The sequence below is a fragment of the Gossypium hirsutum genome, chromosome A07, assembly GCF_007990345.1.
Source record: "Gossypium hirsutum isolate 1008001.06 chromosome A07, Gossypium_hirsutum_v2.1, whole genome shotgun sequence".
In the NCBI taxonomy this organism is placed as follows: Eukaryota; Viridiplantae; Streptophyta; class Magnoliopsida; order Malvales; family Malvaceae; genus Gossypium; species Gossypium hirsutum.
In genome coordinates this window covers 16,987,062-17,002,947 of record NC_053430.1, presented here as the reverse complement: position 1 = coordinate 17,002,947, position 15,886 = coordinate 16,987,062, and the positions used below count along the sequence as shown (strand labels likewise).

The window sequence follows — 15,886 nt, the reverse complement described above, 5'->3', positions numbered from 1 at the left end:
TTCTTCGTACGTAACCGACTCTCGAATCCGTTTTCTCGACTTTCGTAGACCAAAATTAAATGTTTTAAAACAAAACATTTTATAAGGTGATCCAATCACACCTAAAAAGATTGGTGGCGACTCCTGTTTTCGTTTTTCTTAAAGTCGATTCCCATTTTCTAAAACTCGATAAAAAAATGGTTTCGACAATTATTTTTGGAAAAGTTAATTTGAAATCAAGTTACCCGGTAGAGTCCCACTAGGAGTTTAATTTTTTCACTGTTCTACCACCGAAAAACTGCCACCATCGACCATTCATCGGTTGTCGAATCACTGTTTCGGCTACCGAATCGTCTCTGTCACAACTGCTGTGCTCGTAGTTCCTATTGTTAGCATGAATCCCCTGACACCCTAAATTGTCATCGTTTTGCCCGAATGGGCTTGGCTGGTTCAACTACTACTAGTTCAGTGCCGGCCAGTGACAGCCTGATTGATCTAGTCCAGCCATCGGTTGGACTATCGACCTAGTTTCATACATAGGGCTGATTCAACTAGTTTTGAGGTTTGGGTCTCGACTTTGGGTTCTCGAGTTTAATTTTCGATCACGAATCCAATTTTCAAGTTCAATTATCTATCGAGCCAATTGTCTAACTTAAACTTTAATTTCTAAAAATATCATATTTATTTTAATTAATTTGATTAATTTAATTTTACTTGATCAAAATTAATTTTCCAAAAACTCACTAAGATTTTCCAAATTAATTTTTCAAGAAATTTTTTTAATCAAATTCTCTAATTTAACAATTCACACGACCACCTAATTTAATTTCACATCGAATAAATTGACTCAATTACATTTTTTCCTAACTCGTACCATTTTCTTTTGATTCAATGTAGTTCGATCAAGCTTTTGTTAAGCTAACAGATGGACCAATCATACATGTACAATTAGACTTGAGCAACTGCAATTATGTCTAGAAGCATCATTCTGATAATTTACAATTTACTTAATCATGGAGTCAGTTCACAAGAAGTACTATGATTGAAAACACCTTATCCAACTGCTTTGTGCAATGACCTCGCCATGTGTATGTTACCATCATATGATATCATTGATTCCTTTGAGTTAAATCCCTTTAGCCTATACAATCTTATTTTATCTCATTGTCATCGTTGTGTCTTCTTAATGATTGATATGATTACTATCAACTAATGGCTGTGATAAATTGCTTATTCGAGAACAAGTAACTCGTGGTCACGTTCTATATTTATCAATCCAGACAATGCCAATGAGAAGATATCGTTAACTTTTTAATCGAGCTATGAATTCTATTGTTGCTAGTAAAGTTATGTCATACACAAGTCATGTACCCAACATACCAGATATTGGCTCAATCATCTTTAGAGCATAAACCTCCACTTATATTAAAGCACATGATTACATAAGCATAGTCAATGGCTAACTCAGAATTTAGGTAAGTCACACCATGAATGTCACAAGTAAATTAATTCACAAACGGATTTAGAATTAATTCAACTTGGGTCCAATCCAGTTTATCATTCTTCCAATAAGTACATTTATGTCATTACTCATGGAGTCAACTACTTCGATAGCCAATACTAGTTATTTCCCTAATTGAAATTGTAGATGGCATAATAATCCTTCTATGTATTTGAATCAAATGTTCATTTTGATTCTTTTACGGGATTACAGACTCATTTAGATTATCTGCTGAAATAAGTTATCCTTTTCACAATGTAAATGTTCTTATAGTTCCACTTATCAACAACTTGAACTTAGAGAATCAATAAGCTAATATTTATTTGTCACAATTTTGCTATGTATGTAAAACATGAAAGACAAAAACACAAAAGATATAACAGTGAAATGTGAAATTAACTTTGTTTATTTATCCATCATTCAAATGCATAGAAAACAGTTACATGTTTACTACAATATTGACACATTTCCCAACACAATGCCATGAAATGCATTATTCAAATTAATCCTTTTTTATTAGAAATATATTTTTCATTTTATTCAATTTAGTCCCTATACCTGAGATAATGATAACTTTCAATTCCTAGCTTCAGATTAAAATTTGATTTTACATTCTATCATTAGTGACTCTGTAATTTTTATTCCTACAATAATTTCATAACAGGTTTGTCACACCTGAAAATATTTAAAGACTCAAATTTAGAGGAATTTTGGGACTTCATTGAACAAAGTAGAGAGTTGGCAGACTCTACCACGAATTTTGGAAAAGTTTGTGATTGTTGGGTAAATAGTTTAGTTCCAATTCTGGCTTGGTTAGGATAAAATCGACTAGTTCCATAGTGGGAGACATTATGATTCCCGGTGATCGACTAAGAAGGTTTGAGAGACCATGTAAAGAATATATATAGGTGAAAATAGACATTCAGACAAAGAAGAAAAATTCTCTTTAATTAAGTCTTAGTTTGGATGGGCAGTATGTTTACCTCCGGTGAGGTTAAAAATAGCGGTGACAGTGAGATTTGTTAATGTAGTGAGATTCAAAAGAACAGTAGGGTGTGTGTTTGGATTTAAACACAATTGTAGCGGTGAGATAAGAATATAAAATGACTATTAAGGACAATAGATTAGAAATAATATATAATAGAAGTTTTTAAATTATTTTACTTTAACGAAATTATTAAAAATATGTGAATTTATAAATTCATTTAATAAAATATTAAAATGTATCTTCCGATATTTTATTATATAAAATAAACAATTTAACATTTTTAAATCAAAATAATTAAAATTTAAAATTTAAAATAAATAATCTAAAAGTAGTTAATTCAAGGAATGATAAATTAAAATTTCTTCTGATAATAACGTATATTAGTTTGTTATAAAATAATGGGGAAAATGTTTATTATTTTAAATTAATAAAATTATCTTACAAATGAAAATACAAAATTATTGAAATAGAAGGTAAAATGAAGAAAGAGACAAAAAAAGTAAAATGGAGAAAAAATAAGAGTAAGGGTGTAAAAGGAAAAATGACACCAATGGGATGTTGGAACATTTAACTGGAGCATAAAGCTCCAGTGGAGAAACTGGTGTCCAGTGTGTTGAGTGATGTTCCAATCGTTTTGTTCTTTACAATCCAAACGGATTGGTAAGGTGCGATTCAGCCAAAAAGTGCTCCGAACGCACTGAAATGAGATCAAACGGGCATCCAAAGAAAGCCTAAGTCTGTAAAATTTCTTTTTATTTGCTTTCTCTTCTTCAGTTGCACCGGAGAAAAAGAGAACTTAGGAGAGCTTTGCATGGGTAGAAGTTGTGAGAATTGGAGTTTAGAAGTAGAGAGATTTTTTGAAACTGGTAAGCTTCCTAACTCTCTATGCTCGAGAATTTGAGAAAGAAGGAGGGTAATGACTCCTAATAAGTTTCTGTTAAGTGAATTATGAGTTAAGGTTTATGTGATTTCCATTTAATCAGTTTATGTGATTTTCATGCTTAGCTGTCAGGACGAAGGAGGCTCTGGCGTAGGGACAAGCTAAGTTGACAAAGGGAAAGGATTTTAAAGTGAGTTTCTATACTTCACTTTTGGGTGATTGACGATGTTGTGTTGTTTGCTTGAACTATATTGACCGCCTTTGGATGTACTAACGTCTAGAGTGTAAATACTGCAACTAAAGATGTGGACTTAAGGTAGTGTCCGCAAGTATACGAGCCAGATTATAATATAGTTACAATGAAGTAGGTGAATACTCTGAGGATCGTACCCAAGGGAGGTGAGTACTAGATTAATTCTAACTTAAACGCCAATAGATCTAATTAGTATTTTAAATAAACTATATAACGAATAAACTTAAATAAAGGGTTCTTGGTTTTTATAATTAAATAACTGAAATAAATAAATAAATTGAGTTTTCAGTAAACTAGATTATAAATTAGATCAAATGTAAACATGGGCGATTAACTCGCTTTGGTAGTCATAATCAATTGTTGTCTCGGGTTTTCTTATTCAATCAACTAGTCAATAACCCAACAGGATCTTTCGATATATCTATTAAAATAATGATTTGACAAAAACTACTTATCTTCTAAGCTCACAGTCTAGACCGAGTCAAGGTTAAGGTGTTCACGGATAGGTCATACCAAATTTAGGTTAATTCTTACTTTGATGACTTTCCACGGTTGTTAGACCTAGGCTTTAGGTTTTTCTTTTCCTGAATAGTTGATCCATTAAGAAATCTCTACAAAACAATTAATTATCCATACATTCACTCGCTAATCCCCTATAAAAGGATTAGTTCTTCGTGGAATCAATAAACATCATAAAATTGATATTGAATATATGTAGAAAGAATAAAACAAGAGTAGAGTTTAGAGAATCACATTTGTATTTGATATATGAAGTGCTGAAATCATTAGACATTTGGTTATTGATGATAATTTAATGTGTGATAATTATTTATATATATAAATTGATTAATTGAATAGATTTGGAAATTGTATAAATTAAATATGCATGTTTAATTATTTTGTTTTAAAGTATTTGGATTATAGAAATACCACTGAGTTTATACTCAGTGTACAGTTTGTTTCTGTGCGCAGGTTAGGTTTAAGTCATATTATCGAATCAGCATCCAAAGTCGATCCTGAACTCATTGTGGTGAAGTACTTTTCTTTTTGGTATATGGCATGTACCTAGGTTGTTATATGTATATAATTTGAGATAGATGTTGGTGAGACATATGTCAAAGTATGAATTGATTTATTGTATGATTAATGTTTATGTATGAATAATTTATGAATTGTTCGTATTTGATCTGTAATGTCCAGTAATACTCTATAACCCTGTTTCGGCGACGGGTAGGGCTTAGGGGGTGTTGCAATGGTAACCCCATAGGGTTAGTCACGAAAGTTGATACACTAATGGTGCCTGGTGTAGGCAAATGTAAGTTGGTATAACTAAGGATCGTAGGTAAGGATCCACCAATAAGTGCCACCAGAGGACGCTTAGAGAAACCTTATATTCTAGGGAGTTGTCATGAGAACGTGGGTTAAACCATAAAGAAAGGAAAGGTTAGAAAAAACCCATTGACAAAGATGAGTACATGAGATGATAGATGTGTATGTCAAAACTATTCCTCTATAAGAGGAAATCATTTAGGTAGTATCCGCCAAATGACGAGTTTGGGAAAATGTAGTATAAAAGAGAAATCATGAACTCAGATGACTATACATTGGCATTCGGATGAGTACTAAAGGTCATAGTGGGTCATAGCAGAAGGGCATGCTACACCTTTGGATACAGTAATTCGACTAAGTAGATTACAAAGAAGTAATCGGACCACTATTTAAACTAAGTTGGATTTAGTCCGCCAAGGTGGCATAGGGTCCTATTAGCCACACCAAAGGATGAAAGGTGAGCAAGTCATGTAGAATTAGTATAAGGAAAGAATCTATTATGGACTAAATAGATGAGAACACTCACCAAAGGCCTTTAGGAAGGTAAGCCGGAAGGTCATTGTTGACGAGGCATGATAGTAAGATAATGAGAACCACATGGGCATACGTAAGAGAAAGGAATAGAGTTCTCAGAAATGGTGAGACATTCAAAAGAACTATCAAAGAGGACTGATAGAGTGGCTGGAGAGTAATCGTTCAACAATCTATCAACCAATGAATAGGCTTGGGAATAAAATAAAGTCTACTACAACAGCTTAAGAGAAATATCCCAAAAATGCAGGGAGTTGTTGTATCATTATTATTTAATTGAGCCCCGTTATGGTAGGGTATGTTTTGTGTAATTAAGAAACTCACTAAATTTGTTTGAACTTACAGGGGTTTGGTTTGTGGTTGCAGGAATTGTAGATTAAGGTACTCGAGGAGGGACCTAGCCAGACCTTATTGAATCAAAGAACTTCGTAGTAATGTGTCATGCACATAGGAAGGAGGCACCTTTAGGAACTTCGCCCACGGGATGGTTATGTTGTATTCACTTAGATCATCAGTGTTTGAAGTTCAAATAGTAAACTTTGTATAAGAATTAAAGTCTGATGTAAGTTTACTTTTGTAATAGGTAATACTATTTGTTTTTAACTTAGTGTGATCATAGTATGAACGATAACTCAGTTCAATTGTGATGCCGGCGCCCGGATCAGATGAACAGGTCGGGTGGGGTTGTTTCACTTCTTCTCTACTTTTGTGGATACTTGGTTCTTTTGTCAATTTTTGCTTGCCATTTTGGACCATCCAATGCTGATTTTCTTATCGTATTAAGTGCTCGCAATCACTTCAGATATGTTGTGTTTGAGTTATGACAGAGCTAACTGTCAATGTATCATAATGTTCTGTTAATGCTGATGCTGAGGTTGAAGACTTTGTTGTGTTGATGAAACTTGTTCTTTGTAACCTATAACGAATATTCATTATTTTTTTCCCTATGAAATGAATTAATGAATTTTATTTAAAAAAAATTATAATATTAAAAATTAAGAATACTTTACTTGAATATCATCTTGACTAACGTGATTAACTCGGATTCTAAAACGAATGAAAAACTTTATAAATAGTATTGATATGGATGGATGCATAAAAGAACAAACTTGTTAAATACATCGTTTAGAATAAAAATTATAAAATAAAGGGTAAATTAAGGCCATGCATCCTTTTTGTGAATCTGAGGTGGCAATGCCTCTCAAAGCACTTCTTTTAAGTATATATGAAGGCATTGCATGATATGGCTGTGAACCTCTCGCTATCACTCTCAGTCCCCTCTCTCTCCCTAAAGCAAATCAAACCAACAATGGCCACTTCTCTCCTTTCGCTCTCCTTATTCGTTATCTCCTTCCCCTTTCTCCCCATCCAAACAGCACTTTCTTCTTCAACTGATTCCTTCGTGTTCGGGGGCTGCACCCAACAAAAGTACGCACCCGACTCGCCCTATGAGTCCAACCTCAACTCCTTGCTTACTTCCCTTGTTAACTCAGCCACTTATTCCTCCTACAACAACTTCACCATCGTGGGTTCAAGTCCCCAAGATGTTGTTTACGGCCTTTACCAGTGTCGTGGTGATCTCTCCATGCCGGACTGCGCCACATGCGTTGCCCGTGCAGTGACCCAAACCGGTTCCTTATGCCCAACATCTTGTGGTGGGGCGGTGCAGCTGCAAGGCTGCTTCATTAAATACGACAACACTACGTTCCTGGGAGTTGAGGATAAGAATGTGGTGCTCAAGAAGTGTGGGCCGTCGGTGGAGTTTGAGAAGGAGTCGGAGATTGTAGGGGGTAGAGATGCGATGATGGCGGGGTTGATGGGCGGCGGAGGGTTGTTCAGAGTCGGTGGGTCGGGTGAAGTCCAGGGTTTGGCCCAATGTGTGGGGGACCTTAGCTTGGCGGAATGTCAGGATTGTTTGTCTTCCGCCATCCAACGGCTGAAAAGCGAATGCGCGGCAGCCGCTTATGGTGACATGTATTTAGGCAAGTGTTATGCTAGGTTCTCCACTGCTGGAGATAATGGTCACTATCATCCTAAATCCCATAACGGTAAAACCTCTCAAACACCCCTTTTCTTTTACCAAATTTAAGTAAATTCATTTACCACGCCCTAATTTGAGTATACCAAATGACATGGTAGATTTTAAACTTATATATTTTATCAATTTCACTCCTATTTATTCTTGAACTAAATTTAACTTTAAATCTTTTAAAAGGTGTTGAATTATTAACTTTTTAATAAAAATATTAACTAAATATTAAATTATTAAATACAACAGTCTGCATAGGTGGATTATCATTAAGAAATTACCATGCTAATATCATTGAAAGGTTAATGTTTTAATCTGATTTCCCTTAAAAAAATAATTTAACTCTTTTAAAATAGTTCATCATTATACCTAATCTTTTAGTTGAATGAGGCCTGAAGTTTTTGTGAAAATCTCTTCTAGTTCAGTTTAATTTCCAATTACGTAATTATGTTACTATTTTCGTTCAGCTTAGTTTCCGATTGCATTATTGTGCTATTATAAATTTTTTATTTATTGAATAAAATAATAAATCTATAAAATAGTTTAGCCCTTTTTTCTTAAAAAAGAAAAAGAAGCATGTCAATGAGAGTGATCCATTTGCATTGATATATTATTTGCAGAAAAATCTGGCAACGAAGGTGAGAAGACGTTTGCAATTATCATTGGATTACTGGCTGGGATCGCTTTGCTCATCATTTTTCTTGCTTTCCTAAGAAAAGTGGTGAACCGAAATGGTAAAGTACATAACCATTTTTTTTTCCTTGACACAAAAATATTAATAAAATTAAACTTTCACGTCAATTAACTTAAATAATTTTAATTAAATTAGAGTTGGTTACTGAATATCTATGATAAACTATATATATAAATTACAAAAAAGAAAAAGAAAGTAAAATTTCTATAATCTTTTTATTTGATTCAGTATATACTGACATGATTCTTTGAAATTCAATTAATTATTATTCCTTTTAATGCAGGTAAATAATATTCCAACTTTTCCAGAATCCAGATCATTAAGGGTAGAATTGATTATCTTCTATTCTTTTCTTTTCTTTTTTTTGTTTATGATGTTCCAACTTTTATCTAAAGCAAAGACAAGATGGAAAGACGTGCCCAATTTAAAGTTATAAAGGAAAAAGGAGAACCAAGAAGAAAACAGTGAAAGGCTAAGATTCCACACTCTCACAAAGTTGGCTTTTCTTGTCTTGTCTTAATGTGAAGAGAAAACAATTTCTTATTGTTATTGCAAAGCTGTGATTTTTATTTGTGCATGTTATTATTCATTGTTTCCTTACACTTTTGTGCTAAGTTTCCTCCCTTTTCTCCTTTTACTGTTTCCTTATAATAATATCCTAACATCCATGTATAATTGTTATCTTAGAAGATTATCATTGTTTTTTATCCTAATATCTTCCCACTTAATTACTATTCTAAATTCACTCTCAAAGTTTTTTAAAGTAAACAATATTACTTTAAACAAATTTATTTCTTTTTTCAAAGTTTGGTGCCCTAAAAGCAAAAGAGAACCCTATTTGTAATATAGGATTCACATTAAATAAAGCTTTAAATTTTTTTTAGTCCAAAATTAACTAATTAAATAATCTACTAGTAATTATTACTTCATTTAACTTACAACAATTAATGCACTTAAATTATGACCCACTTAGAAAAGAAAAGTTTGAGTTCGACAATCATTTTTCAAATTATCCTTCTACGATTGTTTTAAATTTCAAGTAAACGTTTTGCTTGGCATTTTTTTTTTCTAATTAAAATACACTAACAACTTCCTACTTATATTAAGTATAAAATTTTCAAAAAATGATAAAAGATTACAAGTGTCAATGGCTTCAACATACTTTAAATATTTACTCTGAAGTTAGTGAAATAAGCTTTAACTAAGGCTGCTTTAAGAAAACATCGCATTACATCAAACACAAATCTGACATCCTCTAATGAGCTTCTTTAGCCAACACATTATATTAAGGATTTTAGAAAATATATTCAAATTCTCATTGAAAGCAACTTCACTTCCGCACCCACTCAAACAGGTTATATTGCATGCTCAGGCTAATTTGATTTTCGAGTCAGTTTCACATTCCATTCAATGTCTCATTTTAAGTCCAAATTTTGATGAAGTCAAGTTACAAATTTTCAATTCCGATTTCGCCTTTTAACTTCGATTTTGATTTTTAATCTTTTTTTTTTTAACATTTTGTTTCAAATTTATTTTATGAGTTTGAAACACAAATTTGAGACCTAAGACTTTTTAAATCTGAGCCACACAAACTTGAGTAAAACTTGAGCCTACCAAACAATGGGCCCATATGACCTATCTCTTTAACTATGCCATCACCAGCTCTCTCCCATCTCAACCACCTTGCACTTTTGCTAGCAACTCTATGCCTCACAACCCATCACTCCTAACCAACTAGTCCTTATTGTCAGTTTGTACCAAGTCAAACTGGCTAGTTGGACCGATTGCATTGAGAATTAATCCAAAGAAAGTCATTAGACTAGTCGACTCGAGAATTGGTATGGACGAGTTGAACAAGATAGAAAACTAATTGAACAAGACAATTGAACCTGTGGCGCCTAACCAACTTAACTACCAATCTAATTCTGAAAACCCTAGTTCCCAATTACCACTACTATCACCTTCCCCATAAAGTTAACTATTATTCACCTGCAACTAAGGAGGCTCTTGACACTACTATCAGAGCCCTCAACACTATCAAATCACCATCTTTATTCTCAATTCATCATCTAACTTCTCACACCCTCCACTAATAGCCCTTCAACATCCCCTCACCACCACCATCCAACCTTCACAACCTATTGATAACACCACCCCTTAGCTCACATCTCAAGCCCAATAACCAATAAGCAGCAACAATCAACAAGAAAGAGAGAGAGAGAAACAAATAAAAAAGGACTTATAGTCAAAATCTGCAAGAAAAAAAAAAGAAAGGAAAAGAGAACCAACAACAATGTCCAAGGGAAAATCTAGAAACTTTTTTCACGGGGTTGGAATTGAGTTATAAATTTTTTAAAAAGTGAAAATATAATTTTATCATGAAATTTTGATTCATTATTTTTAAAGTACTAAACATTTTTCCATTTGGGGTGACAGTATAATTTTTCTATATATTAATTTATAATTTTATCATATATAAATGGATTGAATTGAAATTTTCTATTTTTGAGAGCTTAGGCCCCTGCCTGCCCCCCTCAAATTAGCGCTTGGTATTTAATAAAGGTCAAAAAAGAAGAGAGAAAGAAGACTACCTATTTCAAGTTTTGGATTCTTGAGGCTTCGATTTCTTACTCGTGAATCCAAACAGTGGGACTATAGAGGAGGTCGAGTAGATTAATATATTCTAAGCTCATAGTGATCTAACAGTGAATGATTGCAAATAAGAGTTTTTAGCTTCAAACCTTTGTTTGGGTTTAAAGTGTTTTGGTCATTTTTCGAGGAAACCTAATTTGTAGGATGAAGAAAGGGTGGGGAGAGCTTCATTTTGGTGTGAGAAGGGGGTTGATCGGAGCTTCAGTAGCAGCAATCGATGTATGTTAGTGATACTTAGGGTAAATGGAGAAAAAAATAAGATAAAAATTCAAAAGAGATTATGAAAATAGGAGGAAAAGAAGAAGAAGAAGAAGAAGAAGAAGAAGAAGAAGAAGAAGAATATAAAATAAAGAAAATGAGAAAGAAAAATAAAGAAAAGGGGAAAGGAGAAGAAAAAAAAAAGAAAAATGCAAGATTCTAGGAATTGGATTGGACCATTTGATAAGAGCAAGAATGGACCAATACTTCAATTCGAAAAAAGAGCTTAAATCGATGATTGAATAGTTGAATTGAATTTTTTATTTTTATTATTTTTTAATAATTTATTTAATTAAATTGAATAAACTAATCAAATTAAAAACTAATGGTTTCATCCATACTATGGTTCATTTATAGAACATTAAAAGAAAAGGGAAAAGAAAGAAAAATAAATAAATAAGGGGGGGACCTACATGAAACCTTAAAAAGGAAAGCCAAGACACACTTGTGGCCTTCACGTGAAAAAGAGAAAAAGGAGTAAAGGGGCACATTGCTCTTCAGCCCCTGGAGGCTTTTTGGGTAAATTGCTTTCTAGCTTTTGCTTTTTAAATTCAATTCATTTAAGGTTTTTGCATTTTGGTGTGGCGTGTATTATTATAAATATGTTATCATTGTTATTTGTGAAATTTTGTATTCAAATTTTACCAATAATAAATTTATCAAGAAATGGTATTTTAAATTAAGATTAAAGTAAATAAAATAAAAATCATAGGATATGGTGGTTGCTCATTTGATCCCTTAACTATGAGATCGGAGTTTGATCCCCGCTCACGGGAATAGAACATATTTCATGGTCAATCATTTACCTCTTCAAAAAGCACCCGCAATTACTACAATTAATGAACAATTTGATTTTGACCAAAAATAAAATAAATAAGTTTTTTTAGAACCAAGTGATATATTCTTGATTTTATGGGGTGTTGAGTAGTGTTTGAAACAATCAAAATTGAATAAATTAAAAAATACGAGAAAATATTTAAATGTGGATTAATGATGTGTATGGATGGCTAAAGAACAAATTCATATATTATTTAGTAAAATTAATTTTGTTTTTATAGACCAAAAATTGTTATTTTAATAATTTTTAATTTATTTTAAAATTATAATTTTCTAAGTGAAAAATCACACCTAAATAAATATATCATTGGGGATTTCAATTTTTTTTTTTAAAATTAGCCTAATTTATTATCTAAATTTGTTGATTTAATGAATTTAATCAATATTTAAATTTAATTCTCTCTATTTTTATTTTTTATTCTTTTCTCATTTATATTTTAGTTTATATTTTGGTGATTTATTTTCTTGTTATCAATAATTGTTGGGAGAATTTAGGTTAGAGATTTTGATTCTATAATTATGCACACACATGTTGTAACAGTCCGGTTTAGACCCTAGTCGGAATAGTGATTTCGGGATCACAAATCCGAGTCAAAAAAATATTTTAATATAATTTCCATGCATATTATATGTGAATTAGTATGTTTGAAAATTTCGTATGAAAATTTGATCGTTTGTGTGCTTAATTTGATAAAAGGACCTAATCGCGTAAAATGTAAAAGTGACCTTCTATTTGTTAAAGTGCCTAATTGCTATGTCTCTTTAATTGTGAGGTCCTTATGTGGTTATTTGACCATGGAATGTATTGAATGACATTAATGGACATTAGTGGGTGGAATTTTAAATGTATATTATAAGGTTATAATAGTAAATTGTGTATTAATGGTTATTAATTAAACAAAACATGAAACATTAAGCCATTTGTGTTCATCCATCACCTAAAAACACGAAGAAAAAGAAACAAAAATACAATCTAGGGTTTGGTAATTGATTTCTTTGATTAAGGTATGTGTTTTGATCCGTTTTTGATAATTTCTATGTTTTTGTGATCGTTGCTCTGTATACTATCAAGCCCATGTCTCAATTTCTGATTTTGTTGATGATTTTGAGTTATTCCATTGTTGATAATGTGAGCTTTATGAAGTTTGATGGTAGTACATGAAAGATATGTGTTAGATTACTAAGTTTTGTCTTCGAACTTTTGATGAATTTGAGAAATTTGGACTAAATTATAAAAAGGAGATTTTGAGGGAATAAAATATGAAATAAATGAAATATATGGGCTTATATGAATACTATGAGAATTTGAATTAACATGGGTATATATAAATTTTGTGTATTTTATGATTTTGTGAATTAAGGACTAAAGTGTCAAAATGTAAAAATTGAGGGCTAATTTGTAAAATATCCTAAATATGTGTTTTTTGATTGAATTGAATGATTTGGTGAATAAAAGGGTTAAATTTGAATGTGTTTAGATCAAGAACCAAAGAAAACAAAATTAGATCAGGGGGAAACGAAAGTCGTTGAATAGTTGCTCGTTTCCGTTCATTTCCCTACGAGGTAAGTCTATATACAAATAAATGTGTTTTGAATTGAATTACTATCGATTATCTGCTATTGAACTATGATGAATGATTGTATGAGTTGAGAAATATGAGACATCTGAGAAAATATCGACAAAGTTCCGACATCTGAAAAGCCTTGTACGAACCTTAGGAATAGTTAGGATACATATGTCATGACATAGGATCCGATATGTGTTCTCGTGTAAGACCACGTCTGGGATGTTGGCATCGACTTATGATTTATGTGTAAGACCATATCTGGGACATTGGCATCGTATTTGATTTCGTGTAAGACCTTATTTGGGACAGTGGCATCGATATTTGATTACATGTAAGACCACGTCTAGGACTTGGCATTGTATGAGCTTTCTGAGCTATCTACGTATCCTTATGATTCCGAACGGTTCAACGGGCATTCGGAGAAACGAATGATTATATGAAATGTGTATCCGATTTAGGTACGTTTGAAATTGTATATCATATTTGATGTTGAAAGGTAAGTATATGTATCTTTGTGACCAAGTGATTGTATGTGACAAAAGTATGAGAAAATATGCATTATGTGCAAATGAATGGGGAATATGTGAAATGTATTTGAGTTATGTGTTTTGTGATAGCATTTGGTTAAGGAGTATATGTATATTATGATGCTTATATGTTTATATTGTTAAGTTTATTTGTATATGGCTTACTAAGCTTTTGAAAGATTACTTTGTGTCTTTCAAATGTTTTATAGATATCGAAGCTACTAGAAGCTCGGGTATCATTGAGGATCGTCACCACACTATCGAACTATATTTTGGTACCTTTTGAAAATGTGAATATTAAAGTATGACATGTATAGGCTAGAAGTACTTTGATTATGTTTTGTGATGTATATATTTAGCCATGTGATATGGCTAGGTTTTGGTTGTGATCATGGTTTGAATTTGGTATATGATATGTGATGCAAAGTTGCTACTATGAGGTGTTTTTGGTTGGATAAAAGAAATGGTCAATTTGGTAAGTTTTTTGTATATGTTTTGATTTGTGAATTATGAATGAAATAGGTTGATGAATATATGATATGGATGATGTATGTTTTGGGTTTGAAATTGGTTAAAAATAAGATGCTTATTTGATGCTTGTAGGGAAGACCCTTAATGGGTGGCAATTTGGCCTTGCAAATAGCCTATTTTTGCCCATAGGGGCAGGGCACGGGCGTGTGTCTCAGCAGTGTTGCTCGAAGGCCATCTCGAAATGAGCCTGGACAGACCACACGGCCGCACACACAAGCGTGTGCTAGGCCGTGTGGCCAAGTTAGTTTCGATCATGGGCTAGACACACGGGTGTGTGGTCAGCCGTGTGGCCAAGTAAGTAGCCTCCTTAATTTTCACACGGCCTGGCACACGGTCTTGTGGCCGTGTGGACAAGTCAGTATGTATGCCCTGTTTTCACACGGCCTAGACACACGAAAGTGTCTAAAGCCGTGTGAGGCACACAACCTGTTCACACGGGTGTGTGACCTGTACAACTTTGAAAAATATTTAAGTTTTGAAAAATTTTGTATGAGCTCGGTTTAGTCTCGACCCCTTTTAATGCATGCTTAAGGTCCCGATGACCTATATAAGAGACTTTATGAAAATGTTTGATTATGATTGTGGATGATATATATGAATTGTTTGTAAAATATTTCGATTTGTCTGGTAACGCCTTTAACCCTAGTCTGGCGACGGATACAGCTACGAGTGTTACACATATACATGTGTATCAACATTACATGAGCTCTGTGCCTGGATTTAGTCCTTTTAAGAGAGAGTAAAGAGCCTAAATTCTTGTGAGGAGGCTATCGTAACACTTTTAGAATGTCAATTACCTATGCTTTCCGCTACAAGAAAAGTGGTCTTTAACAACTACATTTTATAACGATATTTTATATTGTACACACAAATTTTGATTTGAAAAATTATTTGGAAATTTTAGAGACAAATTTTTATTTATAAATTTGAAAAGTGTTACAATATCTGGATTTTTTAATTACAAAGTAAATTCTTTTGATTCTTTTTTTTTGGTTGAGTTTCAATTTAAGAGTTGCCTAAACTTTAACTTGAAAAAATATGGATTGCTCCTAGTGTTGTGGTGACTTGCTATTGAAATGGGTTTGAATTTCCTTTCTTCAATTAAATGGATTGAAAGATGACTTTCTTTAAAAAAGAATTTTGACCTCTTTCCTCGGATAAACAGGATAAAAAGGCAACATTTCTCAAAATTGGTATGATGTTTGTCAATATTTTTTTAAGAATTGCTTGAGATTTTGGAGAGAACTTAGAATTTGCAAAATCTTTTGATAACTCTAATATCTTAGAGTTATTTGTCTTTTATTTTATTAGGATTTTAATTTATTTTGT

At 32.6% G+C, this 15,886-nt stretch overlaps 1 protein-coding gene and 1 long non-coding RNA gene across 2 annotated transcripts; both read left to right on the top strand.

Moving 5' to 3' along the window:
- Positions 1 to 6,562: 6,562 nt before the first annotated feature.
- Positions 6,563 to 8,753, top strand: LOC107938259 (plasmodesmata-located protein 7). The gene is made up of 3 exons (XM_016871352.2): positions 6,563 to 7,509; positions 8,111 to 8,224; positions 8,468 to 8,753. Exons 1-3 carry the CDS (start codon positions 6,687 to 6,689, stop codon positions 8,473 to 8,475), a joined length of 945 nt encoding a protein of 314 aa, XP_016726841.1. The 5' UTR covers positions 6,563 to 6,686; the 3' UTR covers positions 8,476 to 8,753.
- Positions 8,754 to 12,841: 4,088 nt separating this feature from the next.
- LOC121232174 (uncharacterized) lies at positions 12,842 to 14,553 on the top strand. The gene is made up of 3 exons (XR_005930409.1): positions 12,842 to 12,936; positions 13,410 to 13,494; positions 14,236 to 14,553. It is a non-coding gene; the product is annotated as an uncharacterized lncRNA (long non-coding RNA).
- Positions 14,554 to 15,886: the final 1,333 nt, after the last annotated feature.

Excerpts from the sequence above, each read along its gene's own strand:
- LOC107938259 (XM_016871352.2), top strand. The coding sequence starts at position 6,687 with ATGAAGGCATTGCATGATATGGCTGTGAACCTCTCGCTATCACTCTCA. Across the intron at positions 7,510-8,110 it reads TCATCCTAAATCCCATAACG|AAAAATCTGGCAACGAAGGT; the intron begins GTAAAACCTCTC and ends TATTATTTGCAG.